Source organism: Bombus pascuorum, chromosome 11 (genome assembly GCF_905332965.1).
Source record: "Bombus pascuorum chromosome 11, iyBomPasc1.1, whole genome shotgun sequence".
NCBI lineage: Eukaryota > Metazoa > Arthropoda > Insecta > Hymenoptera > Apidae > Bombus > Bombus pascuorum.
Genome location: NC_083498.1, coordinates 11,858,252 through 11,883,708, shown reverse-complemented (window position 1 = coordinate 11,883,708; position 25,457 = coordinate 11,858,252). Strand labels below are relative to the sequence as shown.

Here is a 25,457-nt window from a genome sequence, read left to right as displayed (position 1 = left end):
GTGCGTGCTCACATCCCGCACACAAGACGTGAAATATTAGGATAACATGAATGAATCACCTTTCTCCTCTCTCGTACAGTTGAGCGACATTCGCGCGGGCTGTCTCATTTAGCCCCTCCTAAGATTAGGCTAACATGTTAGTCGAGGAAGCTACTTTACCGTGACCTACCCGTCTCCTATTTCCATATATTACACACTGCTTCCGTCCTCGAGTTTGATTTTTGGGTTTTCATAATAATAATCAATAAATATTTTTATACATAACTACATTTATTATTGTACAAACTAATTGCGTAAAAGTTGATAAATTATTTTTGCTTTTGATAGCAATAGTTTACTGCTCCATGATTATATGCAGTGGCGATCGCTACATGAGACCAGCTCGAGTTCATTTGTCACGCAAGTACTTATCGTATCGAACATTAGTTACACATGTATGTACAGTTGTATGAATGTTAAATTATTTACATTCATACTTATAATCCTCCAGTAAATCTGTAGTTAGTAGGTAGAATGGACATAATCAACAATTTAACCGATTCATGAACAGGAACGCATGATCTACGGTAGATGTCAAACGCAGTAGATGATACCTCTATGCGTGTTATGTTAGCCGCGGATTGGAAAGACACAATTTTGAGGAAGAGCCGAGCGGGCCTTAAGCACCTCTGTGACGTAGCAGTACTTCATTGGGTCACACAGCTTCTTTTCATTGTTTATTGATTCGTTAACCCTGTATGATTAGAAATTTTGGTAAATTTGTGGTTCCAATATGTCTCCAATGTCGATACGCATCTTACCGCTTTAGAATTTTGCTTGATAATGCATTGTGCCAATGTCCTAACCTTACCTGAACAATATAAAGTGGAATCACGGGACAGTGACACCGTTTTTCCCCAAAATTGGAATTAATAATGTGCTTCTTACGTGTGCGTGTACGTACAGACAAAATTCTTCTGTAAATCTTAATCATTTCTTCGTTATATTTCATAAGAATAATACGTAGCAATACTCTTCCAGCAGGTATTCGTCAATGGATCAAATCTTATTACGCTTTCCCCTAAAATTAACATGTGATTCGGAACACTGGTGGGGGATTTGCCTCTACATACATAGTTAAAGCTTTCAATATGTATATAGGAACCTGCGTATACACATATACAATTCAATGCTTACACTAGCGCTTCTATCGGTGGCGTCATGAAATTACTGTTGGCTGCATGCGTTCCTGTTGAAAAAATTCCTCACGGGCGAAAGTCAAGGTATGACGGAATATCGTAACAGCATATGCGCCGGTAACATTGCAATCACTGTATGATATCCTGATGCTAGGAGGGGCTTTGTGAGACAACCCGCGCGAAACTCTTTTCAACGTAGGGAGAATGGTAGCTTCCTGGTAGACATGTTTCTCGGATAATTCGAGGCTTGCATGCGGGATGTGAGCACAAACCACGTGCTTATTAAAAATTAATACGTGCACATTAAGAAGACGACATCAGAAACGATTGAGTTGTTTGAAGATATTTCAGAATTTTTTTCTTTGCACTAAAGATCTCTTCATAAATACATAAGAAAAACTATATTTCATTCCCATGTTTCGTTTTTATGTTTTCATTCATGCTTTAATTAATGATAATCTTCAAATCTGTTCTGTACAAAACGTGCATACTAGGTCATGTTCTATTTAATGCATGATATGTATAAATAAATAAATTATTATATCATATGTAATATTAATTGTTCAAAAAATGACGTATTCAATTTCATTTATATTTCAATATCAATTTTATATGAAAATTCAATGTTCTGTATATATATCATAAAAGATAACCTATTGTATTATGTATTGAAGCAATCGATGACACCAACGACTCCGTGGCGCAACGGTAGCGCGTCTGACTCCAGATCAGAAGGTTGCGTGTTCAAATCACGTCGGGGTCAAATATTTTTTTATTTTGTAGCAATTGTAATACAATAATAATATTTATATTATTAACAATATTTAAACAAATTTCAGTGTTGTAAAAAAAATACGATATATTTTGCTTTTATATAGAATTAAGTTTACAATATTTTTCGTCGATGGTAGTCTTCGGTCCCTTCAAGTCCGCACATAGCCGAAGGCAATGTCCCAAAAGAGAAACATGCTATTTCTATAAAATTTTTTCTCGTGATGGCGAATGGTCTGCATCGTATTGTAGCCAAAGATTAGCTGAGCGTCTTAAAATAGCATCAGGAAGCATAGTTGTAATTACACGTACGAAATACAGTACTTTGTAAAGCGTATATCTCTTACTCTTTAAATGTAATTTGAATTTAATTTTGAATTCTGAATCTTGACTTTTGTAATATAATAAGCTTGACTTCAAGCAGTCGTGGCCGAGTGGTTAAGGCGTCTGACTAGAAATCAGATTCCCTCTGGGAGCGTAGGTTCGAGTCCTACCGACTGCGTTGTGTTGTACAAAAAGTAAGTACTCTTTTTTGCTTTTGCATGAAATGAAATATAATAGTAACAAATAATAAAAATGAGCTCTTTCTATGTAAATTTTATATTAGAACGTAACATGATGTTATTTTGTTATACCTTTTATTCTATTTATATCGTAATTTTATTATATTTCTACACTTAAGCAGAAAATATAATTCGTAGAAAGCAATATGGAAATATTTCATTGTATTAAAAAAGAAATGAAATCAGTGTTTATGATAGAAATTCCCTCAAGCGTGGCGCCGTGGCTTAGCTGGTTAAAGCGCCTGTCTAGTAAACAGGAGATCGGGGGTTCGAATCCCCCCGGGGCCTTTGTAGTTGAATTTTTCTTTTGCGATTCAATGAAATTATTATAATTCTATAAAATACATGAGACCTATATAAAGATAATAAGATAAACGACAGGGAGTAAAAATGATTTGAATATTTTCAGATCAATTTATTTAGTTGCTGTAACGTACAAAAATGTTCATATTTGCACTGTAAATAAATAAATAAAATATAAAGATATAAAATATGGAACTTTTATCATACAATGCACTTAAGCCTTATTCAGATTAATCAAGTTATATGAATTAAGCAACTTGAAATCAAGTAGCTAATAAGGAAGATTATAGAAACTTAAAGAAATGTTTCAAGTCGCTTCAATTCACGTAATTTGACTAATATGAAATGAGATTTTACATATCTTAGAAATCGAATTTATAACCATTTCCGGAAACTTTTACCCGGGCTACCGAAGGTGCTGCGGAATAAGAAATTCCTAATAAATTCTGAGCTTGGTGTTGTTGTTCTTGCTGCAACTGAATCTGTTCAGGTACCTGTAGATGATTACTATTAAACAAAAATCATATTTAAATTTTATATAATGTAGGATTCGATATAGCTTTAGCATATCATTCTTACTTGTTGTGCTTGTGCTTGCACATGTTCTTGAACTTGCGCTTGAGCTTGAGCTTGTGCTTGAGCTTGAGCTTGAGCTTGAGCTTGCCGTAATGCAAGTAATTGCGCTAATTGTGCTTGATATGCATTAGGTGCAGGATAACCATGTAACTGGGCTTGCTGATATTGCTGTAACTGTTGATAATAAGCTAGTGCAGTAGTTGGATCAACTGAGGTTTGATAGGGTAGCGGTGCAGGTGCAGGAGAAACAAAAGTGGGTGCAACTGGTGCAGTTGCATAACCATGTGCGACAGGACCAACCGGAAATACACCTGATATGATAAATGTATGCCAGTTACAACTAGTTTCTAAAAGTATCTAATATTTTGAATGTGCTACAAACCTAAGCCAGGATTTTTGTAAGCAAGTGCATTAGCAACATTTGGAAGAACCCTTTGTGCTAAATGAGGATTTCCAATACTGGAACTAAACGATTGATGAGAGCTAGGGCCACTAAAAGCAAAGGCTGTTTGTGTTAAACCCGGTCTGATAAAGCTGAAAGATGCATGCTGATCAGAAGTGCCAAGTACATTTGTTGGTTTTACACCTTGAATGGGTGGTTCGGCACATACCGAAAGAAGCATAATACAAGAAAGTACTACGTATTTCTGAAAATAATAACTTTCATTAAAACATGCAATGAAAATAGTAACATAGCGGTACTTACCAACATTTTGCAATTTTATAAGAACTTTCAAAGTTTTTCACTAGAATAAACGATAGTATTATCACCGACGAAAATCAAGCAGCTATTCTGACGCTAAGATACTCTGTGGGGAGTTATATATCGCGGAAGCAGCCTGGTTGATACGTGAGTAGCATAGCATCGGCACATTTTGAATACGTTGAATCACACTTTCTCCAAAATACCGAGATGGCACAGTCCATGAATAACAATTACTCGATATAGTTTTCCCTTTTATAGAACATCGTAATTTTATGCAGTATACAATAATTAGGTTTGTAAAGAACAAAAGAGACAGGGAGAAAAACTTCGTTCAAATTTAGGCAATGGTCATTAGAGATCACAAAACATCGACGATAAAATTATTAATTCTTGTACATAAAATTTTAATGAGCACTTTGTACAGAAATATATACAAGATTTTAATTAAATACTATTAAAGCGAATACGTACAAGGCAGTAAAATATCTCTGTTTGATCCGCTTATGATCGTAACATTATTGATGAAAGTTACTTTCATCTAGCCTAACGTCGAACTGATACGCAAACGATTTATTAATTGTAATCAGTTAGTCGTTCGTCGAATATTAAATAGGTTATTTTACTGGCAGTGATTCGATTCATTTATGTCTCGTACTCATTCGGAAGCCTTACTTATTTTTAATTGTAAAACACTTTTAAATTCCTTTTCATTTTTTTAAATTTATAATACTTGGTATGATAAAATGTTCTAAATTTTTATATAAATATTATATATTATATACAGTATCCAATAAAAAAATCGCAATGCAAAGACGTAGTTATCTTAGATTTTATAATTTCGATATAGCATTCATACATATTATAATTGTAAGATTTTTTATTGCTATGCATATTATAAAATTTTTTTAATTAGTATTAACATTTCCATTAGACAGCCAGTATTGTGCGTACCTTAATGTAGGTACAATTTTCAAAATAAGTCATTTTTAAGATACATTTTTTAAATAATCCAATGGTCTTAGCATTGATAAACCAACTAACGACATAAATTTGTGCGAAGTGACAACAAATGCTGCCTGCCGTAGCTTTGTTTTACATATTAGAGAAGTATGACTGATAAAACATACCCATAGCGGTAGTTGCAAACAATGCAAAACAACTCCACCATGTTGCTAAACCAAATAACCCTCTATACACATCCACAGTGAATATCTGTTATATAAGAAATATTCTTAGTATATATGTTAACATTATTAACGTTATTATTAAAGTTAAGTATATATTAACATTACGTATATATTAACACAAGAACTACATTGCAACTGTTACCTGCTTTAAGGAACTCAGAGCAAGTTGAAAATCTTGCGCCGTTTGCGCAACAGTTTTTTCATAATCATGGGCATTCATTATGTTTGATAAAGATTTTGGTGGCTCATCAGCTGGACATTCTTCAAGTGATGGTCCTTTTAAAATTCCTTCCCATGTATAACCACCTGATATATAAAAGTAATTAGAAAATCATAATTGCAATTAATATAATATTCTATTGATATCTGTATTACCTAGAGTTTTATACATGAATGTAAAAAATAAACATATGATCATCGGAACAATAAACTGCAAAGCCACAACGCACAAATAGTAGAATACCGCTGCAATCTGAAATTAAATATAAAAAAGGTATTTCGTATTGAGTAATTAATTATATTTCCCCTTACTTAATACTTAGCCAACCGAATAGGTAGTCTCTTTTTGACTTTTGTAACGCGTTTTCCTTTTTTTTTTTTTTTTTTTTTTTTTTTCAGTTATTATTTACCTGGAATTGCTCCCGATTAATTGCGCCACTTTTTCTGCTTTTATAAAGTACAGTATATAATAAAATACTCCAATTTAATGGTGTTAAAATTAATTAAAAAATTACACTATCAGTTATAACTAAATAGAATATAATAACCACATTGTAAAAAAATATTAAAATGAATTATGAATTTTTAATTTCACGTTCAAGTCGTGCTATTTATCTTTAGTCATCTTTAATGTTTTTAATTTTACCTATATTTTTTTTATACTTTTAATATATACTTTTAATTTGATGTTTTCTATAAACAATATGTGAAATCGTTGAATAAAATCATTACCGCAAAATATAATTGACAATTTAAGTAATTTTTAGACTTCTTTGTTTTTTAAGTAGTGAATATTAGTCCTCGATACTTGGAAAAATGCGCGATGGACAGCGTATAGGTTGGCTAGTTCGAACGCGGTGGAAAATGTATACCTCACTGTGACAGGCGCGGTTGGCTAAGTGTTAATATTATATATCGCTTAATTTTGATACCTTTTTCTGCAAATCAACATTCGTAATTCTACCAGCTTCTTTCTTTTGATTCTCTAACCGTTGCACAGCTAAATTGAGATACGATTGCAAGTACATTGGCATTAATACAAATTTTAATAGAACTGCAACAATAATTGCAATTAATCTCATACTCTCAAAAGCTGAAGTTGTCATCCTGCAAAAATACATCTAGAAAGAAAAACTTGTATGGATAAGTATATTGTAGTAATCATTATTTCTTAACTTACAATGGTCCATTCATACCACTAAATATTCTGACTGTAAGATAATCTCTGCTTACAGGCTTAATCCATAAACTTACTAATAGAAGTGGGGAGGCATAACTGATGTTTGCTATTAACAACAACAACTTTTGATCTTTATAATATCTGAAATATATAATTTTTTTTTAAATTGCATAATTTAAAGATTTATTTAATTTTAATACCTCAATGCATCCCAATGCATTCTTGACACTCTCAATCCTGGGAAAGTAAACAAAGAACCAACTAAACCACACCACAAAGCAAGGAAGAACTTTACTACAATTTTTGATGCTGGTCCTCTATGAAAGAAAAGTTATTTCATGACTTTATTCAAATAAAATAAAAATATGATAATTTACAAACATTCTTTCATGAATTTTAAACTTACGTAGAAGAAAGACCTTGATTATCTAGAAAAAGAGACGCACTATGATTGAAACTTGCATAAGCTTTATCCAATCCAATTTCAAGGTTGTTTTCATCAACAATAAGAACCATCATAGCTATGAGAAGATAAGCAAATCCAGTTACAATACATGTAGACCTTTCACCTATACTCTCCTCTCCCTTAAAGTATTGCACCCAAAGAGAAAGTAACACTTTACTAAATATTCAATAAGGAACATACTTTTTGAAGAGATCTATGTGCTATTATAATAATATAAATCAACTATAAAAAGGATACAATGCAAAACCCAGAACTAGTGAGCACCAAAGCATGCTTAGATTAATTTCATCTTTGATTGGATATAAATAATTATATATCTGTGAAATGGCAAATAAATACAACTACAAAGTATCAATGGAAATACAGATCTGAAGGAAAAGAAGGTATAATTACCAACCTCTGTCATGATATAAACTGCAGTAGCATAGATAGAAAAGTCCAATAACCACTGACACTCTGTATAATATTTTAAATGCACTACATCTAGCGTAGTTATCTTAGCACTTTCAAGCGTGATATCCAAATTTCTAGGAACATGAAAAACATCTCCAACCTTCCCATTCTCAGTATGTTTACCTTTCTTGGGTTTCTCTTTAGGCACACCAGCAAGAGTTCTAAGCTGTTGATCAGTTGGATACAAGTAACGTGTCAACCTATTGGTTATAATATCTTTCGTTAATTCTAAATATCATATATAGTCAATATTCTCATTATTTAAAGCATTACCCAGTAGAACATAAAATCCATCTTGCCAAAGAAAAATGTGGAGTTACTTTTTGGATAACACTGACCATAATCAGTGTTATAACTAATTGAGCACCTAAGAGAGCCTAAAACATTTAATTATTTTGAATATAAAATTTGTACATATTTCTTAAATGTTGTATAATGACATATAAATTACCATGATTGAATAGATGAAAATTGAAAATAAAGGTGGAATCACCGATCTCACAAAAGTATTTGTTCCATCACGGAATTAGTAATTTCTTGGTAAATTGTTAATTAATGCTGAAAGACACAGCAATGAATTATCTTGTGTTTAACGGCGTTAATGTGTATTCGACCATTTTAAATGGCACATAATGGAATAGCTCATTTTATAAATAGTTGTAACCCCAAAAAACCAAAAACATCATAATCCCTTGCATAGGATATGAGGTTATTTCCAGTTTCACCTATTCTATCTATAGAAAGGGACAGTTTTGGTCAGTATTCGACGGTAGTAAGAACATCTAGCGGAGGAGCACCGAAATATATTAACGTTACCAAATCGCTCAGGACCGAATCGAACTTGTGTAATCATTAATACCCGCAGGTGAACATGAATTATGTAAATTGTTTGGAGGAAATGCTGGTCCCGCGATAACATAAACTAGAAAATGAGTAATCAAAAATGAGGAAATACTTAATAGCAGTTTTATGTATAAATACCAATGTACATATAACAATTTTACGTACAAGTACCTGACATATTTCACGTATCTCTATTTAACTAAAAAACATCAAATTAAACGCTAATTGAATGACTAATTTTGTATATTTTTTTACGAAACTTGATCTTTTTTTAGCATATGTAAATTAGATTGGTACATTGTCAATATTTATGCACTTCTGCTGATCGACATCATCGTATTAATGCGAAACAATAACACCATCAATTATCGATCTACGTATGTTTTCAGGATCTGATGCGATCTCGCGTCTTGGAATTTCCATTCAATTGATTACGTAATAACATAATTATAAATAGACGATCTTTTGTTGAATTTATCATTTACATACGTCGATTATATGATTCATATCGCATTAAATTTATTAAAAGAAGATCGCAGAAATTAATTACTTATTGCGTATTTTTTTATGATGTCGAGTATAAATTACTTTGATCGATAAGTTACCGTTTCTTTATATTAAAATAAAATACTCTGTATCACACAATTACTTTTAAAAATACATTTTTAGAGTATAATGCAATTAATTTGACACATACAGAGGTGCGTCAAACGGAAGTCTTATTTTGATCAAAAATACGCGCGAACCGTTTGTTTGGAGGAATAAAAGAAGCGGAGAAGCTGCTGATATAAAGAGAGACCATCGATTTGTGCGATCAAATGTGAACAAGTGTTTGCCGACTGCAGACTGTATACAAGATTCGTAAGTGTTCGCGCATATGTACTTACATACAGTTTTATAATATTCTCAATTCTTTTTTTAAACGAAAAAGGAGGAAAGCGAACAGGAAAAACTGGTGTTCGCGATTAAAAAGTGTTTCAGATTAATTAAACGTGATTACGAATGGTTGTATTTGTAAACGTAACACTATAGACTCGCTATCTTTGAAGTTTGTAAAAAATACTTTGTCCATAGCTGCTTTGTCCACTATTTTTGTAAAAACACTGTGGTCCATTGAAATTTTAAACACAACCATTTAACTAAATTAATTTTCTTATTAAAATTTCTATTATAATTATATACAATTTTTACGATATTGTCGATATTTTTGTACGATATTTTAATTGTCTCGAATGCAACTTAACGAATTCCAATTCCATTGTTATTCTGATTTTTAATTTCAAATCATTCACAACTTCACACTTCGAGGTTTGACACATCACGATAACTGTGGACTATCTCTTCAAAACAATTTAGTTTATTACACTATTCAGAGAAATTGTGTAATTTATAGTGACATATTATCACGAATGAAAGAAAGTTGAAGGTCGCGGTAATCAAATAGCATAATGCGATATCTCTGGAACATCGAAATTAAGACAAGTATTAAATACAGTTTGAATACTGCATCCTCTATCTATATTTTAACTTTACGATCAACGCGTGACTATCATGACTAATCGTGAAATTCTGACAAAGATAGCTCCATATAAGACGATCCTATGTAACGTTATTTATGTACTTCCTAAGATATATCATTTAAAACAATATCTATAATTGTAAAATTAAATCGTGCATGAGGAATGAAAAAAGATATCGCGTTAAAATAATGAGTACAGTCGATCCTACAGATAATTATTTTTATTAAATCATATGTGATTTATATATCATGTTGGATTTATTGTGAATAATAAAAAAAAAAAAAAAAACAGGAGATGCGTTTTCGTTGCAGGAGTCAGCGAGCAAAAATAACAATGATGACGCCAATTTTTGTGATTTCTGTTTTTTTATTCGCATTGACATGTCCCTGCAACGCGCAAGCTGATAGATCGGATGATATACGTTGTCAGAGCAACACAGAATGTCAACCAGGCCATTGTTGTACCATAGGTATTTATTGCTTTTCAATAAGATGTTAGTAAACTAATCAAAGGTTAGTGGTCAACGTGTAATTCTAGGGCCAATGAGGTATAGTATACCACAATGTAAAGCTATGCAAAAAGAGGGAGAAGTTTGTAGACCAGGTAACGTTTCAACACTTAACGTGACCCTTGGATATCCAGATGGTTCTCAATTGACATTAAAGGATGTCCATTACATCTTTTGTCCTTGCGCCGACGGACTATCATGCGATATGAAAGAAGGTGTTTGCAACAAATTAAGCGAAAAACGTGATCCAAATCGATTATCCGATGAAAATAAGAAACAAGATGGCTAATACAAAACTAAAAGGAAATATGTAATCGTATATTATGAAGAACGACTGCAAAGAGTTGACTATAGTGAATGGTGATGAATACCCGGGTCGTAAATTATCATAAACTGTATAATTAAATTATGTACCAAAGGATTAAATTATTTTTCTAATTAAAACTTATTGATAATTTGGAATTTCTTTAATAAGTGTAATCATAAAATAATAACTTTAAACAATTTAAATAATAGTATTATTAGTACAACTGAAATTGTTTTAAGTATCTTAATGTAAAAATGTTGGATAAAAATAAAATATGTATGCATTTTAGTAAATTTTGATACATAATATCCTCTCTGATAATACTACTTATTTCTTGATCGTGAAATCTTCTTAATCGACGGTAGCAGGCGATTGCAACATTTAGTATACGATCTTAGACATAGGGTTGGCTATCTTTATTACGCTATGACAGTGACAAAGATTATTCAATGTTATTAAATTTATTATAATTGATAATCGAATATATTATTTTGTTAGTTCGTTTTTATATAAATAGAAGAAAATATTGAAAAAATATTATATTTTGCGGTATGGACAGTCAAGTGTGCAGAGATGGTAGATTATTAGATTTAATTGATGAGATTTGGCATAAAGAGCGTTTGCCTATTGACGATATTGTAGTGCCAAATCAAGAGTTACCTGATCCTGAAAGTGACAACGGTGATTCTCATATGACACTGAAGGAATTAGAACAAAAGTGGAATAATCTAGCTTTAGGAACTCTCAGTGAAAACCATTTACATTCACCAACGCCGTCTCATAATTAAATATAGGCAATAATTTATTATATACATATAACGACTGGACACAAGTAACACATTACTAATTTATTTAGATTATTTTTCTGCTATAGTGTACGTATTGTACGTATCTTGTATTATAGATTTAAAAATGGAGTTTCCAAATGTTGGGGAGAGATGTTCAATCAAAGATTGCAAACAATTAAATTTTTTACCATTTGAATGCAATCATTGCCACGACTTATTTTGCAAGGAGCATTTTCATATAGGTTCTCATAAGTGTTTAGGTTTGAAAGATAAGATCACATATACCAAAATAAGGGCACCAAATTATACATGTTCAGATGAATCGTGCAAAGAAACTTCACCCATTGAAATGCAATGCATCAAATGTAAGAAACACTTTTGTCTACAACATAGATATCATGGCTGCCTGGAATATACTAATGAAGAAAAAACAACAAAGTTGAAAAAATGGCAAATTCCAAAAAAACAATTTGCTGAAGCAAAAGCTATAGTAGATCAAGAAATTTCAAATACTTTGAAGAAATCTAAAAATACTACAATGGCCAATAAAGTATGTTATATCATTTAAATAGTTAACAAAAAATGTTGCATATTTGTATATTTAATTATTATTTAATTAGGTAAGACTTATGCGTGTAAAGGGTTCTGCTGTTGGTTCAAAAAATGTACCATTAAATGAAAGATGTTATTTTCTTGTATATCCCCCAACTACAATATCTAACAAACATATAGGACCATCTAAAGGTATTTATGTGAACATGAACTGGACAATTGGGAAAGCTATAGATTCAATAGCTGATATATTAAAAGTATCCAACAATAATAATGTAGCAGGAGCATCTAAACTGCAATTATTTCATCATATAACTGGTGCACTAATATGTAATGAAATGGATACACCATTAATAAAATTGCTTGAAAATTCGGAACTTATAGATGGACAAAGTGTTATTTTAGAATATTCAGATAGTATGTTTGTAGATACTACTTTATATAAATAAATATTTACAAGAAGTAATAACAATTTCTTTTCTTTTGGTCTATACATTCTTAAAATATGATTTATAAGTATACAACAATTTATTGATAGTGGTAAGAACACAGTTTTAGAATAATATTTGTTTATTACAAACTAGATGGTTTTATATATATCAATTTTACATTTACTCTTGATAAAAAGACACGCAGATGTACTATGTATGTACTTAATAAACAAATCATTTACACCAGATTATTGTCAAGTTTGTTTCAAATAAAACAATGATGATACTTTGGCACTGGACGTTCATTCCTTTTTTGACTTACTTCAATTACACTAATATAGCATAATAAAAGAATCAACAATATCGATTTAGAAACAACTATATACTTACTAATATCTTGTAATATGCTTATATAAATGTTAAAAAAGATAAATATAGATAGCAAGAGAGATATTGAATAATAGTTTTAACCATGTGCGTGTTTTAACCGTATCATTATTTTATTACATTTTGGCGAATTGAGTAATTGATACGTTATGAAATTATAAAAGTTTCACGTAGTGACACACACGGTGAAATTTTTCACAAATAATTATGTAAATATATAAAAAAAATATTAATATAAAAATCATGAATCTCTTATGAATTGAATCTACTTCTTAAACTATTTAATGTAAGTCTTTCGTAGGATATTTAAAGGTTTGATATTTTTAATACTTATAATATTATTACATATAATGTGCGAATAATGGTTTAAAGTTTTGATGCAAAAATTACCAACATATGAAATTTTGTATTATAAATACATATATATGTAATAAATTATGTATAACGAAAGAATTAATATTTTTATAAAATCAATTCCATCTTATACATGATTAATAGTATTAATTTAATTAATCTTATGTCAATGTCTTCATATGTGAATAAGTTTTGCAACAAATTTTATATGTAACTAAATGTATAGATTGAATGATATTCACTTTCAGATATCCTACTTTAGGTTGAATTACTGTACTTTAAAAGTAACCAGCCTATGATTATGCAAGTTATATAAAATTTCAAGAAAGAAAATATATAATTATCACTTAACAATTTATCGATATAGATTCGATAAAGATATAAGATAAGTTAGTAATGGAGATAAAAGAAAATAGTTATAAAAATAGAATAATATATAAAAGAAAATAAAAGCTAGCCTTTGCTTAAATATACATGAAAATAGTTTTTGAAGTAAAGTACAAGTCTGATCAAAGAAAGAATACAAAGTATGTATACAGAGATTGCAAAAAGAACAAGTAAAGTCATCCGGACATTTACATTTGTTTCATTATCTTGGCCTCTCATTCGGCCACTGGCCACCTGCCTGCTGGGAGGAGAATGAATCTGATAGCGGTAGGTGGCCTGAAGTCAAGCTCAGGAATGCCAACGAGACTTTTGCAATTCAATTTGACCTTCCAATGTCTTGGCAAGATAAATGACAAAAAGTTGACTAAGAGCTATACCTAAAGCAATACCAGCTATTGTGTACAAATTGCGTTCTGCCCAACTTCGTACAATTTCAATGCAACCGCTAGTCCATACTTTCTTGCCTGCTTCAGATACTGGTAACATTTGCACTTTATAGCCACACATTATATTCACAAGACCACTCTAAACATTTCAATAATGTTTTAAATTCTAATATGTTCTCATTAACAAAATGTAAAAAATATGTACTTACTGATATGTCTGTAGCATTAATGCAACATGAAAATGGTGCACCACAACGTTCAACACTAGGACTGGAGCAATTAAAATATTCATTCTTTCCCCAATCCAAATATCCTTCTTGGCTTAAACCACAACATCTAAACTGTTCATGGAAATATAGATTTGTTAAATATTATTAATTATAATAATATACCTTAATAAATGTTTATAGGAATTTTTACTTTTTGTTGCCCAAAATCAATAAAATTTTGTAGATCAGGATCTTCCCTATATGTTTGTATGATTTTATCTGTAAATGACTCCTCCAATAATGATTGCAATGTATGTGGGAATACAAAACCAACAATTGCAATACCCATCTCAAGCAAGAAAAATACCAATAGACATAGTGAATACTGCAATAAATAAGTATTACTCGTGTGTTAATAAATTGCTTAATATAACGATATATCTGATAATACTAACAAATTTAAGAAGACAAGTATTTTCGCGTAATGCTCCAACACATCCTGCAAAGCTAACAACAAAGACTACTCCTCCAGCAATAACCATCACAAGTGAAATATTAAGGATCACATCATATACATTTTCTACTCTAACGGAACCAGTTGCTTGCCATTTATCCACAAATGCATATAAACCTACTCCAATTAAAAGTCCTCCAAATAACTGTACAACAAAATAAAACATTTAAAATTTCATTCACTTAAGATTTCTCTACATATAATAAGATTTTTTCATAAGATTTATCTATAAATAACAAATACATGTAATACATAATTTTCTGCTTACTGTTTGCTTATATTCTATTTATTAGTGATAATAATGATAAGATAATTAATAGGATGAGAAATATAAAATATTTACTAACCCAGAAAACAAAATTGAGCATAAATATCATGTACTTCACACAAGAACTAACATAAGTGAAGTTATTTGTTCGCCGCCGATTATTCATCATGGTAAAGTAGAAATTGTTTTAAGAGTTATTAATTGGTATATACAAGAAATTCTCACTTTTAGTTATATATACAAATTACATAGATTGCATTACTTATTTCATAATTTCACTTATTTAACGCATATTTGCTACCTTCTTACTTAATCTTCGATGAACTATATTTAATCGTTCATGAAAAGGAAAAATATAATGCACCATACTTTGACAGCTTACTTTGCATCCGCCATTACAATTCTGTTTCTCGTGTTCCTCGCATCCAAGTTTGAAATCAGCTGTCTGCGCATTCCACATTTCAATAGAATATCTACATGCAAAAGAGAACTCTCAAACGCAAAAAATTCTAAACGAGACAAAATTTCTAATGTTTGATTTGTTTAGAAATTTTTGATATTTATGCTATACATATTCGAAAATATAAGATACCCGTTTTAAAAAATATGACATCAGTACAAGACAGTAAGTTTGTTATTGTGTACTATAGTTCATAATTTAGAGGTTAACAGGATTATATTAATACATACTTTTATATTTAATTAATAATAGATTACTGTAGTGTCACATTATAAATATTTTACCATAATGATAAATGATGTAATATATTACTATTTGCTTTTATATGATTACATAAAAAATAAATCGTTGCTTCTTAACCTATATAATGTAAACAATCAATTAATACTTGAAAACATAAATATTACATGCTTACAATAGTATTGAAAGTGTCGATTATATAAAATTTAATTGATTAAATATTGTATTATTTGCAGGATTAAAATTAAAAAGATCATATGATACTTGGAGTACTCGTGAACAACTATGTTTAGCTTCTAGTGTATTGAAGTCAGGAGATCAAAATTGGATGAGTGTATCACGATCATTAAAAGCATTTGTTGAAAAAGAAACATTAAGACCACCTGATTGGTTTTCTCAAAAATCTTGTGCCATTCAATATGCACATTTATTGGAAAATGCAGATACTCCCAAGAGGAAGAAAAGGGAAAGTGGAGAAACTACTGGTGAATCGATAGTTAGAAGGTTAACGCAAGAAAGGATAGTTGAACTAGGGCAAATATTAGCTTTTCAAAGGGACGAATACCAACAGTTTAAAGCTGAAATAAATATGTTAAAATCTGGATCAATATCAGAGGACAAGTTACAAAAAATGTGGCTTGCAATGGAACAAGAAGAACGGGAACAAGAACAAAAGGCAAGAGCACATTCTGCATGGTTAGCAAAACGACAACAGAAGCAAGAATTAAATTCATCACAAACAGGAACTACTATAATTCAACGTAAATCTACTGAAAATACAATGGAAATTCAAGAAACAATGGAAAATACAGATGAAGATGAAAAGAAAGCTAGGGGGGGAAGGTCACCATTGTTAACAAGTCTATTGAAATCACCAAGTCCAACAACACAAATTCAAACCACGACTACTACAGCACAAGTAAGCTCTCCTACGATCACAAGCCTACTTAGTTCTAGTCCTAAAGTACCAAATTCTCAATTGACGCAAAATGTAACTCCACAATTGCACCAGTTAGTTACTTCTGCAATTTCAAATATATCATCAGAAAGACCATCAGTTGGTGCACCAACCTTATCTATGTTATTAGAAATGCCTGCTAATGCACATAGGGGTCCTCTACCTAATTTACAATCAACTCCAAGTGTGGTCTCTCAACAAAATGTTCCTACTGAAGTTCACAGTCTTCAACCGCAACCTATGCATCAAGTTACAATACAAAATGAAACATCTGTATCTGCTCAGCCTCTTGCAATTAGCACTCCAAATATGCCATCTACAGAAAGTATGGTACAGATTATAGATCATATAGATGATGTAATACGTAAAGATATAATGGCAGATGTAATAGACAAAGATGAAATCAATGAAATTATTGGAGATATAGAAGAATTGATAAAAGAAGAAATTACTGGTAGTCCACAAACTATAGATACAACTACATCAACAATTAATACCCTTACTGTACCTCAAATTCAAGAAGTACCAGTGGTAACAGAACGGCCAGAACCCAGAGATGTAGATGAAGTTGTATCGCTTTCTAATTCACCAGAAAGTGAAATGGCTATTGAAGAAATCGATTCCAGTACATCAAATATTGCAGAAATTATAGGGACAGTTGCTATTGAACCACAAGAACATAAAGTTATTGTTACGGAAGTATCTGAAACCATACCAAGTGCATCAGAGGAAGTGAAATCTGAAGAAAGTTATGAAAGAGTAACATTGAATGAAGAGCTTGTTCCTGAATTAGACACTCAGGATGGTGAAAATAGCAAAGATATTCCAATAGAAGAAAAACAAATCATTGAGGAATTTGATACTATGGATTCTACTTCAAATGTAGAAACTGAAGAAAATGATTCAAAAGTACCTACAAAAGAGTTAATAGAAGAAATGGCAGAAGATGAAGTTGAAGAAGAAGAAGAAACCGAAGTAATTGTACCAGAAATTAAAGAGTCACCTACTAATAAACTACAAAGAGTGTCCTCTGAAGAGTTAGAAAATAAAGGCAATATGGAATTGGATCAATTAGAAATGCATCTTGCTAAAATTACAGGTGAACAGCAAGATGTTCCATCAGCAGAAGTTGTTAGTGTTTCATCTGAAGTAACAAATGATCTTCCTAGTACCGAGGATACAGAAAAATCACAAGATATTAGTTTAATTTTAGAAGATGATGAAAGTAGTTCTGATGATAAAAAGAAGATAACAGAAGAACAAATAATAGAAAATACAATTGAGAGCACAGAATCTATTGACCTATCATTCAAAGAAGACCCTATAATTGTAGTTAAAGAAAAAACTATTATAGAAGTAAGTGAAGAATCTCCAGAAAAATCTCAAGAGGAACAAACAGAAGAAACTTTAGAAATTTATACAGATGAATTTAAAAAAGAAGATACAAAAGATTCTTCGGAAGATACAACAAGCTCTATTCTGCAAGATATAGAAATAAAAGAAGAGGAAATAGAGGAAACAGCAATTGTGGAAGATTGGTCAATCAAAGTCAAGGAAGATCAACTGGTATCTCCGGAAGATATAGAAACTTCAAAAACAGAACCTGCAGATCCTATTAAATCTGAGTTTGACATTTCCATTGTAAAGAAAGAAGAAAGTACATATGAAGACTCAAAAGGTGAAGAAGAAACGAAAAGTCAATTGGAAAATTCTGTAATATCAGAAGTTCAAAAAGAAGTTCAAATAAAAGAAGAGAAAGAAGAGAAAAAAGGTATAGATACTGAACAAAATGTAAAGAAAGAACTAGAATCTATAATAAGTGCTGGAGAAGATACTGCTGAATTAGATGAAGAAGAATCATCATTAAGCAAGTTAAGTGGAGGACGTGCTATGAAAACTTATTCAAAAAAACAAAATGTTTGTATTGATAGTGAACCTGAGAATGAAGGCACTGGAGAAGGTGCAGATTATAGGGCATGGAAGAAGGCAGTCATGTTGGTTTATAATCGACTTGCTACACATAAGTATGCATCTATATTTTTGAGACCTATTACAGAAGATCAAGCACCTGGATATCATTCAGTTATCTTTAGACCTATGGACTTATCCACTATTAAAAAAAATATAGACAATGGAACAATTAGATCTACGATGCATTTTCAACGTGATGTCATGTTAATGTTTCAAAATGCCATTATGTATAATAAACATGATACATTTATTTACAAAATGGCAGTTTCAATGCAGGAAGAATGTTTACAGCATATGCAGGTAAATATATAAATATAATATTATTTTCTATGCATAATTACTATTTTCAAGAAATCTAACATTATTTAATTTTGTTTAGATATTAGTACAAGTTACAGGGGAGGGAACACTCAGGAGAGAAACAAGAACTGCAGCAAGTAGTAGTAGTGAGGCTAGTGAAAGTAGTATAAAAAGAAAAAGAAGTCACATCACTCCAAGTCCTCATGATACAGACAGTCCACGTTCAAAAAAACGTAGAAAATCAGAGAATGATTAAGGACATTTTTATATTTATGTATATACTTATGTGTAATGTGATACACATTAAAGTTTTAAAGAACTTTACTGGGAAGGATAAAAGAAATGATAAATTTATCTTATCAGCATTAAAGGATGATACTGGACATCTAAGATATTTGAGACATATGAAAAGAAATACAGTGACTTGAAATTCTATCTGTTAGAATTATTTTTAAATTATAGTAAAAAATACAAAAATACATTTTGTATTAATAATTCAAAGGTTTATTCAATTTACTTTTTAAGACGTTATTACAACTATGTACTATATATACTATAGTATAATGAATAACAAAAATAATTATTTGTAATATATATTATTTTAAAGAAAATTTAACATTTTTATTTTAAGGAAGATATAATAAAGACATTTTATAAACTTACTTAACTTCCTATTAATATTAAAAAACCAAAAAATGTACTAAATAAATATTCCAAATTATAACTTATAATGCAACTTGTTCTACCATAATAAAAAAAGCCTGCCATTTATTTCCAATGGCTCTTCTAAACATTTAAATTTCAGACACAAAGTACAAAAAATCATCAGTGTAATCAAACATATGTAGAAAATTTAAATTTTATAATTGTATAACTTATCAAAATTTAAACAAAATTGATAATGGGTTATTATGCTAGCGGTGATACTCGTAAAACGATACAAAATTCCGAGGATGAAGGTTATGAAAATCAATCATCTTGTACCACAATATCTGTTGGGGTATTAAATCAATTAGATGTTAATAACAAACAATATTTTACATTTAGAATTTCTTAAGATATTGTAAGTTACTATTATCAAAAATATGCTTTTATTTAAAGAGAAATGTCTTTATTTTTAAGTCACCGGCACCAACAACACCACCAATATCCGATGACACTGATCGACCGTTTTGGGCTGAAGATGAATTAAGTAGTTCAGAATCAAAGCAGCAATTAAACGAAAAACAGAAACGTAGGCGCAGTTTGTCTTATCGTAATCGTGTTGTGATACACAGAAGCCGGTCTTTACTTTTTCAATCATCAAGTTCTAGTTTAGATTCGCTATCTGAACAAATTTCACCTGGAGGTACTTATTAATATAAATATTATACATGTATTTATATATATAAGTATTTTTATTTATTTTAATATTTTAAAGAAACACAAGAATCATAGGTTCTTTGTAATTTTAACATAATTATCATAGTTCTCAAGCAGGAACAATTTACGAGCCAATTCAGTATAGAACAACACGGCTACAATAATAGAAAGAAAAAATATACACGTAAAAGAGGAGCTCCTTTTTTAAATAACGATAAAATTATTTATACAAAATGTAAAACTTCCAATCGAAAATAAATGCAGAAACATCACCCATTTTTAATAGATAAAATGTTTCACTAGTAAATCGTTTAACATCACTTAAATTGTTTAAATTACTGCATATATATTTATCATTCTGTTTATTTTAACAAATTTATGATAGTAATGTTCTTTATATTTAATCTTTATATTTTTATAAGTATAATTATTATTCTATTTATATAATTTATAGTGATTATAAACGAAACTAATCATAGTACTTGATAAACCTGTTTGATTCCTATCACAAATCAAATAAGAATTGTATGCATAAAATTATTTTGAAATATATATATAGATAATTAAGAACCTGAACAAATTATGAGCTACTTTATAACCAACGAACAAGGAAAAAATGAGTATGGGAAGTTTGGAAAACTTCGAATCCGTAAGTTCTTTCATTGAAATTAATAGAATTTATTTTTAATAATTATCCGTTTTAATACTCTTTGCATAAATTATTTCTATACGCAAATAATATTGTTAAAATGCACATGCATATATATAGTATATATACAATATTATCGCCATATTGCATGTTTTATTACGCATGGAATATTTAAAATTTGAATTTCAAGTACGCCCAATAGATTACTTACACAACTATAATATCTACACGTTCATATTCTTCTTTAAATTTCAGAATCAACAATACATCCCACTTTTAGTTTGATTCTTCTGGGTTTTTGTATGATATTTTTAATATTATCAGCATGGAATTTCAATAATACGATAAACCAGGCAGTTAATAATCACGTCCTTCACTTATATTCAAGACAGCCACTTTTACACACAGTGTCAGACAAATTTTTGTCATTCGGTCTTGATACATCATTACTTCGTGATATGAAAAGTCTTCCAATAAAGGATAGCAAATTTATAAATTTAGCTCGGCTTCTTGAGCCAGCCTATGTTCGGGTAGGCGGTACGTCTGCAGATTGTCTACACTTTAATCAAGTTGGTATATTATTGTGTTATTTATGAAATTATCATATATAATATATATATACACATATTTATTTAAAAACACTTAGATAATAATTTATATGAATTATATTGCACAGACAAAAATAGTTTCCGAAGAAGTAATTAATCCGGTAGACGGCCAAGATATAAGTAATTTTACTATTAATGAGATAGACTTTGAGAATTTATACAACTTTGCAACAGAATCAAAATTGCGAATGATATTCGATTTAAATGTATTGATTAGAAATGTTAATGACTCTTGGAATGATGTTAATGCTAAAAATATAATCTCATTTGCCAAAAATAAAGGCATGACTCTAGACTGGCAATTAGGAAATGGTAAATGTTTTATTTACTATTTTTTTTTTTTTAATATCATATTTTATTATTCAATCTGCTTATCGTTTAAATAGATTTGATACATAATAATAATAAAATTTCAGAACCAAATTCTTTTCATCATGTATTTAATAGAAATGTTAATGCAACTCAACTTGCACATGATTATCGTCACTTGAGGGAATTATTAGATGAAATAGGATATTATAAAAGTCTCCTTGTGGGACCAGAAGTAAATCATGTAGAAGATACAGTTCATATGGGGGAAGAATATGCGAAAACATTTTTAGAAAATGATAAAAATAGTGTAAACTATGTTACTTGGCATCAATATTATCTTAATGGAAGGGAAGCTCAACTAACTGATTTTATAAATATTTCAACTTTTAATTATTTGCCAAAGCAAATTAAATCCATGCAAAAAGCAATTATATCATCAGGAGAACTTATTCCTATGTGGTTATGTATGTAATCATATTAGTCTCTTTGAAATAAAATTTCAAATTTAAGTGATGGAAAAGAATTTTTTTGTAGCAGAAACAAGTACAGCTTATGGTGGAGGTGCACCAAAGCTATCAGATAGATTTGTAGCTGGATTTTTATGGCTTGACAAATTGGGATACAGTGCCAGTACAGGAGTAAATGTTGTTACCAGGCAATCATTGTTTGGTGGAAACTATGCTATGATTGGATCTGATCTTATACCAAATCCTGACTGGTGGGTTAGTATAGTTTATAAGAAATTTGTTTCAGAAAAAGTTTTAAAGTTATCACCAATACCTCTTGAGTATTTACGATTGTATGCACATTGCACTCCAAGAAAAGCATGGACTGGCAGAGTTCCAGCAATTACAATATATGGAATTAATCTAGCTAACTTCCCTGTTCATGTTACTATTCAAGGAATTCCTGTATTTCACAGAAATGCTAAAGTTTATTTATATGCACTTACTTCTGACAAACTACAATCAAGGTATGTAATAATTACTTTACATGAAAATAGATTATGTAACATTTTATTTCAATTTTTTTTAGGACTATAAAAATGAATGGAGAATTATTGAAATTGGAATCTAATGGAAATTTACCACCATTCCGACCTATAGTATTAGAACCTACAGAACAAATTACTTTACCACCTTATTCCATGATATTTATTATAATACATAATGCAAAGGTTCCAGCATGTTATACATAGATAATATGCAACAACTTCAATTAAATTATATCATATATTATGTATACGTTTCCTATACATTAAAAATTTATATTATAGAATCTCATAAAACATTTTTACAATCATCACTAGCTAGAATAAAGAAAAATTAATAAAAGAATTAAACAACTAAATAATTTTTTATAAGATATTACTATATCTTATATATATGCATATATGCATTTGTGTGAGCTCGCGTGTGCGTATTATATATATGCGAACAATTATATTAACATTATTCAATATATGTATCTTATTACGATTAACGCATAATATATTATAATACAAAGCATGATATATAAGATTTTTTTTATAAACCTTATGCATGTTTCAATCAACTATCAATATATCACAACGTTGTTCTATTGTTGAAAGATACATATTTAAAGTACTTACTTATTTATTCACTAGTGCATAGTATTGTGTTCTTTGATAATTATAAAACAAAATTTTCTTAGAAATTATATATTGCAAATACTACAGAAAGAAATACTATAATACACAAAAAATATATAAATACTGAAAGCAGTATGATATTAGGTAAATGGAATGATTAAATTCACTATTATCTAATAGCAAAATGTTATTGTATCAATGTTATAATTGTTAAATGAAAAATTGATAGCATTAACAGCATTAATAAATTTTAATGTACATACATTCTACATGTACAAATTACCAACATAACACTGAAAATCTATTTGACAATTGATTAGATTACGGGATACTATGGTATGTATGTACATAATATCTTTAATAATTTAATATTATTATATTATTCCTGAGCTGAAATAGTAATTGTTTTTCCTTTAGGGTCATCAAATCTATCCATTGTACGAATATCCATAATCATAGTAAGAGCCCAAATCATAATTAAAGCTAATATTGCGGTAACAAATATTCCTGTCCAAATTGGAATTGTAGTAAAACCTACACAATCATATGCATCATTAAATGCAAATATTTTTGTGCCATTAGTCTTTTTGTCCGGTTGTGGATCAAGTTGCACTTGTAAACCTGTTATATTTAAGGCTGTATCGCCGTTTTTGAATGTAATAATTTGTGAACAATGATAAGAGAAATTAAATGGAAAAACAATATCTGTATCTGTTGTTAAAATTTGTGGATTGCCAGTAGAATTTACATTACTATAATGTGAGTAATTAATTTTTTTGAGTGTATAATATCCTGCAGTTCTAACTTTAAATATAAAAACAAGTTCATTTTTTATGATAGCACCAGATCCTGTAAATGTCATAGTTAAATTATATGTTTTTGGATCCGACTCTTCAGTAATTGTAGGCTTAAGTGGAAGATTTATTACAGCTTCGTCTTTATCAGGCTATCAAATAAAAGAATTATTATTCACAAAAATTAGATTAATTATGGTCATAAAGATCATTAGGTAAAATACTAATAATTAAAATTACCTGCAATGATAATGATCGATTAGCATATAATAACACTCTTGCTCCTGAAATGACAAAAGATGTAGTGGTATTGTCTGCATCAATGTCCCTTTTTACTCGTTCAGAACGTCTATAACTACAGGCTTTCCCTGTGAGCATAGCTATCAAATTAGGGCTAGAATCCTTTATTGTCTTGTATGTATCTGGGATAACATCCAAATTACTAATTGGCATAATCAGTAATTGTCCATCAGATACAGAATCCACATAATCATTATAAGTTTGGTTGTATAAAGGTAAGTCTTCAACAGTATTTACTGCTTTCTCAACAGCAGGAAAATAACGTAAAGAATCACCATTAATAACTTCCTGAAGATGCTGAAAGATTGTACAAATTATATTAATATTTAAGACAACAAGAAAATGAGTTCAACTATATAACATTATAAAGTATATTACAATAACCTGTTTGTATTTTACTAAATCTTCAATACACAGATTATCTTTTATATAAAGAAGAACTGGAGGTGAATTTTCTAATTTTTTACGCAGATAAAGACCAAATTCTTCGCTGGTAGTCTTTAAAAAGGGGTTCACTGCACTTGTTAAATCAGAATTAACTGACTCACCCCATAGCAATACAGGTACTGCATTATCAGCGCGTGAAGGTAAAATTTGAAATGCAACGTTTAAGATAAAAACGAAACAGAAAACATTACAAAATTGTGTCATGATAGTTTTAGTCAAACACAACTGGGCGAGTCAGATAAGTACTGATTGACTGCGATCGAGCAGAATGTAAAGTAACAGAGCACCTGACTAGGCTAGAATCATATGACAGACGTCACGTGATAACTTTGTTTCCGGTTTTCAAATAAACCTTCATTCCAAATTAAACCATTTCATTTTAAGAAGT

The 25,457-nt window shown here is 30.0% G+C and overlaps 8 protein-coding genes, 2 long non-coding RNA genes and 3 other non-coding genes across 20 annotated transcripts; 8 read left to right on the top strand and 5 right to left on the bottom strand.

The window, feature by feature from the left end:
* Nucleotides 1-249: 249 nt before the first annotated feature.
* LOC132912106 (uncharacterized) lies at nucleotides 250-991 on the bottom strand. Its single transcript, XR_009659145.1, has 2 exons — nucleotides 851-991; nucleotides 250-733 (listed from the first exon to the last, which is right to left on the bottom strand). It is a non-coding gene; the product is annotated as an uncharacterized LOC132912106 (long non-coding RNA).
* On the top strand, nucleotides 835-1,687 carry LOC132912107 (uncharacterized). Its single transcript, XR_009659146.1, has 3 exons — nucleotides 835-935; nucleotides 1,021-1,262; nucleotides 1,333-1,687. It is a non-coding gene; the product is annotated as an uncharacterized LOC132912107 (long non-coding RNA).
* Nucleotides 1,688-1,869: 182 nt separating this feature from the next.
* On the top strand, nucleotides 1,870-1,941 carry Trnaw-cca (transfer RNA tryptophan (anticodon CCA)). Its single transcript has one exon. It is a non-coding gene; the product is annotated as a tRNA-Trp (tRNA).
* Nucleotides 1,942-2,369: 428 nt separating this feature from the next.
* Trnas-aga (transfer RNA serine (anticodon AGA)) lies at nucleotides 2,370-2,451 on the top strand. Its single transcript has one exon. It is a non-coding gene; the product is annotated as a tRNA-Ser (tRNA).
* Nucleotides 2,452-2,726: 275 nt separating this feature from the next.
* Trnat-agu (transfer RNA threonine (anticodon AGU)) lies at nucleotides 2,727-2,800 on the top strand. The gene has a single exon. It is a non-coding gene; the product is annotated as a tRNA-Thr (tRNA).
* A 176-nt stretch (nucleotides 2,801-2,976) lies between these two features.
* On the bottom strand, nucleotides 2,977-4,769 carry LOC132912242 (uncharacterized). 2 transcript variants are annotated; one of them, XM_060969510.1, is made up of 4 exons: nucleotides 4,098-4,769; nucleotides 3,774-4,038; nucleotides 3,395-3,702; nucleotides 2,977-3,309 (listed from the first exon to the last, which is right to left on the bottom strand). In XM_060969510.1, the coding sequence occupies exons 1-4, from the start codon at nucleotides 4,101-4,103 to the stop codon at nucleotides 3,178-3,180; spliced, it is 711 nt and encodes a 236-aa protein (XP_060825493.1). In that variant the 5' UTR covers nucleotides 4,104-4,769; the 3' UTR covers nucleotides 2,977-3,177. The 2 variants fall into 2 exon arrangements, with proteins under 2 accessions (XP_060825493.1, XP_060825494.1); XM_060969511.1 differs by having other exon boundaries at nucleotides 3,184-3,322.
* A 143-nt stretch (nucleotides 4,770-4,912) lies between these two features.
* LOC132912232 (transmembrane protein 161B) lies at nucleotides 4,913-8,378 on the bottom strand. Of its 2 annotated transcripts, none has more exons than XM_060969489.1 (11): nucleotides 8,054-8,378; nucleotides 7,876-7,979; nucleotides 7,547-7,802; nucleotides 7,387-7,490; nucleotides 7,090-7,305; nucleotides 6,884-7,000; nucleotides 6,684-6,824; nucleotides 6,436-6,610; nucleotides 5,660-5,756; nucleotides 5,427-5,590; nucleotides 4,913-5,309 (listed from the first exon to the last, which is right to left on the bottom strand). In XM_060969489.1, exons 1-11 carry the CDS (start codon nucleotides 8,054-8,056, stop codon nucleotides 5,190-5,192), a joined length of 1,497 nt encoding a protein of 498 aa, XP_060825472.1. In that variant the 5' UTR covers nucleotides 8,057-8,378; the 3' UTR covers nucleotides 4,913-5,189. The 2 variants fall into 2 exon arrangements, with proteins under 2 accessions (XP_060825472.1, XP_060825473.1); XM_060969490.1 differs by having other exon boundaries at nucleotides 7,387-7,466.
* A 138-nt stretch (nucleotides 8,379-8,516) lies between these two features.
* On the top strand, nucleotides 8,517-10,838 carry LOC132912244 (uncharacterized). Of its 2 annotated transcripts, XM_060969514.1 has the most exons (5): nucleotides 8,517-8,535; nucleotides 8,835-8,880; nucleotides 9,145-9,306; nucleotides 10,277-10,434; nucleotides 10,503-10,838. In XM_060969514.1, the coding sequence occupies exons 1-5, from the start codon at nucleotides 8,532-8,534 to the stop codon at nucleotides 10,760-10,762; spliced, it is 630 nt and encodes a 209-aa protein (XP_060825497.1). In that variant the 5' UTR covers nucleotides 8,517-8,531; the 3' UTR covers nucleotides 10,763-10,838. The 2 variants fall into 2 exon arrangements, with proteins under 2 accessions (XP_060825497.1, XP_060825496.1); XM_060969513.1 differs by lacking the exon at nucleotides 8,517-8,535 and having other exon boundaries at nucleotides 8,810-8,880.
* A 595-nt stretch (nucleotides 10,839-11,433) lies between these two features.
* LOC132912241 (AN1-type zinc finger protein 1-like) lies at nucleotides 11,434-12,842 on the top strand. 2 transcript variants are annotated; one of them, XM_060969508.1, is made up of 3 exons: nucleotides 11,434-11,574; nucleotides 11,655-12,118; nucleotides 12,189-12,842. In XM_060969508.1, the coding sequence occupies exons 2-3, from the start codon at nucleotides 11,693-11,695 to the stop codon at nucleotides 12,567-12,569; spliced, it is 807 nt and encodes a 268-aa protein (XP_060825491.1). In that variant the 5' UTR covers nucleotides 11,434-11,574; nucleotides 11,655-11,692; the 3' UTR covers nucleotides 12,570-12,842. The 2 variants fall into 2 exon arrangements, with proteins under 2 accessions (XP_060825491.1, XP_060825492.1); XM_060969509.1 differs by having other exon boundaries at nucleotides 11,437-11,574; nucleotides 11,685-12,118.
* On the bottom strand, nucleotides 12,673-20,288 carry LOC132912240 (tetraspanin-33-like). Of its 3 annotated transcripts, none has more exons than XM_060969504.1 (5): nucleotides 20,130-20,288; nucleotides 14,730-14,933; nucleotides 14,486-14,659; nucleotides 14,275-14,406; nucleotides 12,673-14,204 (listed from the first exon to the last, which is right to left on the bottom strand). In XM_060969504.1, exons 1-5 carry the CDS (start codon nucleotides 20,286-20,288, stop codon nucleotides 13,968-13,970), a joined length of 906 nt encoding a protein of 301 aa, XP_060825487.1. In that variant the 3' UTR covers nucleotides 12,673-13,967. The 3 variants fall into 3 exon arrangements, with proteins under 3 accessions (XP_060825487.1, XP_060825490.1, XP_060825488.1); XM_060969507.1 differs by lacking the exon at nucleotides 20,130-20,288 and adding an exon at nucleotides 15,439-15,531; XM_060969505.1 differs by lacking the exon at nucleotides 20,130-20,288 and adding an exon at nucleotides 15,136-15,513.
* On the top strand, nucleotides 15,529-19,643 carry LOC132912224 (bromodomain-containing protein 8). Its single transcript, XM_060969469.1, has 3 exons — nucleotides 15,529-15,681; nucleotides 15,993-18,985; nucleotides 19,065-19,643. The coding sequence occupies exons 1-3, from the start codon at nucleotides 15,663-15,665 to the stop codon at nucleotides 19,239-19,241; spliced, it is 3,189 nt and encodes a 1,062-aa protein (XP_060825452.1). The 5' UTR covers nucleotides 15,529-15,662; the 3' UTR covers nucleotides 19,242-19,643.
* Nucleotides 20,207-23,439, top strand: LOC132912231 (heparanase-like). 2 transcript variants are annotated; one of them, XM_060969488.1, is made up of 7 exons: nucleotides 20,207-20,333; nucleotides 20,907-20,996; nucleotides 21,252-21,565; nucleotides 21,673-21,916; nucleotides 22,021-22,380; nucleotides 22,451-22,889; nucleotides 22,952-23,439. In XM_060969488.1, exons 2-7 carry the CDS (start codon nucleotides 20,930-20,932, stop codon nucleotides 23,112-23,114), a joined length of 1,587 nt encoding a protein of 528 aa, XP_060825471.1. In that variant the 5' UTR covers nucleotides 20,207-20,333; nucleotides 20,907-20,929; the 3' UTR covers nucleotides 23,115-23,439. The 2 variants fall into 2 exon arrangements, with proteins under 2 accessions (XP_060825471.1, XP_060825470.1); XM_060969487.1 differs by lacking the exon at nucleotides 20,207-20,333 and having other exon boundaries at nucleotides 20,805-20,996.
* Nucleotides 23,440-23,581: 142 nt separating this feature from the next.
* LOC132912238 (V-type proton ATPase subunit S1-like) lies at nucleotides 23,582-25,378 on the bottom strand. The gene is made up of 3 exons (XM_060969502.1): nucleotides 25,007-25,378; nucleotides 24,563-24,919; nucleotides 23,582-24,474 (listed from the first exon to the last, which is right to left on the bottom strand). Exons 1-3 carry the CDS (start codon nucleotides 25,271-25,273, stop codon nucleotides 23,908-23,910), a joined length of 1,191 nt encoding a protein of 396 aa, XP_060825485.1. The 5' UTR covers nucleotides 25,274-25,378; the 3' UTR covers nucleotides 23,582-23,907.
* Nucleotides 25,379-25,457: the final 79 nt, after the last annotated feature.

Coding starts and splice junctions, on each gene's coding strand:
- LOC132912242 (XM_060969510.1), bottom strand. Junction 3,703..3,773: donor TTACAAAAATCCTGGCTTAG/GTTTGTAGCACA, acceptor TTATCATATCAG/GTGTATTTCCGGTTGGTCCT. Junction 3,310..3,394: donor TGCAAGCACAAGCACAACAA/GTAAGAATGATA, acceptor AATCATCTACAG/GTACCTGAACAGATTCAGTT.
- LOC132912232 (XM_060969489.1), bottom strand. Junction 6,825..6,883: donor ATGCATTGGGATGCATTGAG/GTATTAAAATTA, acceptor TATATATTTCAG/ATATTATAAAGATCAAAAGT. Junction 5,757..6,435: donor ATGTTGATTTGCAGAAAAAG/GTATCAAAATTA, acceptor ATTTAATTTCAG/ATTGCAGCGGTATTCTACTA.
- LOC132912244 (XM_060969513.1), top strand. CDS start 8,825: ATGTTTTCAGGATCTGATGCGATCTCGCGTCTTGGAATTTCCATTCAA. Junction 8,881..9,144: donor ATTTCCATTCAATTGATTAC/GTAATAACATAA, acceptor TGACACATACAG/AGGTGCGTCAAACGGAAGTC. Junction 10,435..10,502: donor AGGCCATTGTTGTACCATAG/GTATTTATTGCT, acceptor GTGTAATTCTAG/GGCCAATGAGGTATAGTATA.
- LOC132912241 (XM_060969508.1), top strand. CDS start 11,693: ATGGAGTTTCCAAATGTTGGGGAGAGATGTTCAATCAAAGATTGCAAA. Junction 12,119..12,188: donor ATACTACAATGGCCAATAAA/GTATGTTATATC, acceptor TTATTTAATTAG/GTAAGACTTATGCGTGTAAA.
- LOC132912224 (XM_060969469.1), top strand. Junction 18,986..19,064: donor AATGTTTACAGCATATGCAG/GTAAATATATAA, acceptor AATTTTGTTTAG/ATATTAGTACAAGTTACAGG.
- LOC132912240 (XM_060969504.1), bottom strand. CDS start 20,288: ATGATTGAAAAAGTAAAGACCGGCTTCTGTGTATCACAACACGATTAC. Junction 14,934..20,129: donor ATCAGTGTCATCGGATATTG/GTGGTGTTGTTG, acceptor TTTGTTGTACAG/TTATTTGGAGGACTTTTAAT. Junction 14,205..14,274: donor TTAATGCTACAGACATATCA/GTAAGTACATAT, acceptor TGAAATGTTTAG/AGTGGTCTTGTGAATATAAT.
- LOC132912231 (XM_060969488.1), top strand. CDS start 20,930: ATGAGCTACTTTATAACCAACGAACAAGGAAAAAATGAGTATGGGAAG. Junction 21,917..22,020: donor AGACTGGCAATTAGGAAATG/GTAAATGTTTTA, acceptor ATAAAATTTCAG/AACCAAATTCTTTTCATCAT. Junction 22,890..22,951: donor TCTGACAAACTACAATCAAG/GTATGTAATAAT, acceptor AATTTTTTTTAG/GACTATAAAAATGAATGGAG.
- LOC132912238 (XM_060969502.1), bottom strand. CDS start 25,273: ATGACACAATTTTGTAATGTTTTCTGTTTCGTTTTTATCTTAAACGTT. Junction 24,920..25,006: donor ATTTAGTAAAATACAAACAG/GTTATTGTAATA, acceptor ACAATCTTTCAG/CATCTTCAGGAAGTTATTAA. Junction 24,475..24,562: donor ATCGATCATTATCATTGCAG/GTAATTTTAATT, acceptor TTTATTTGATAG/CCTGATAAAGACGAAGCTGT.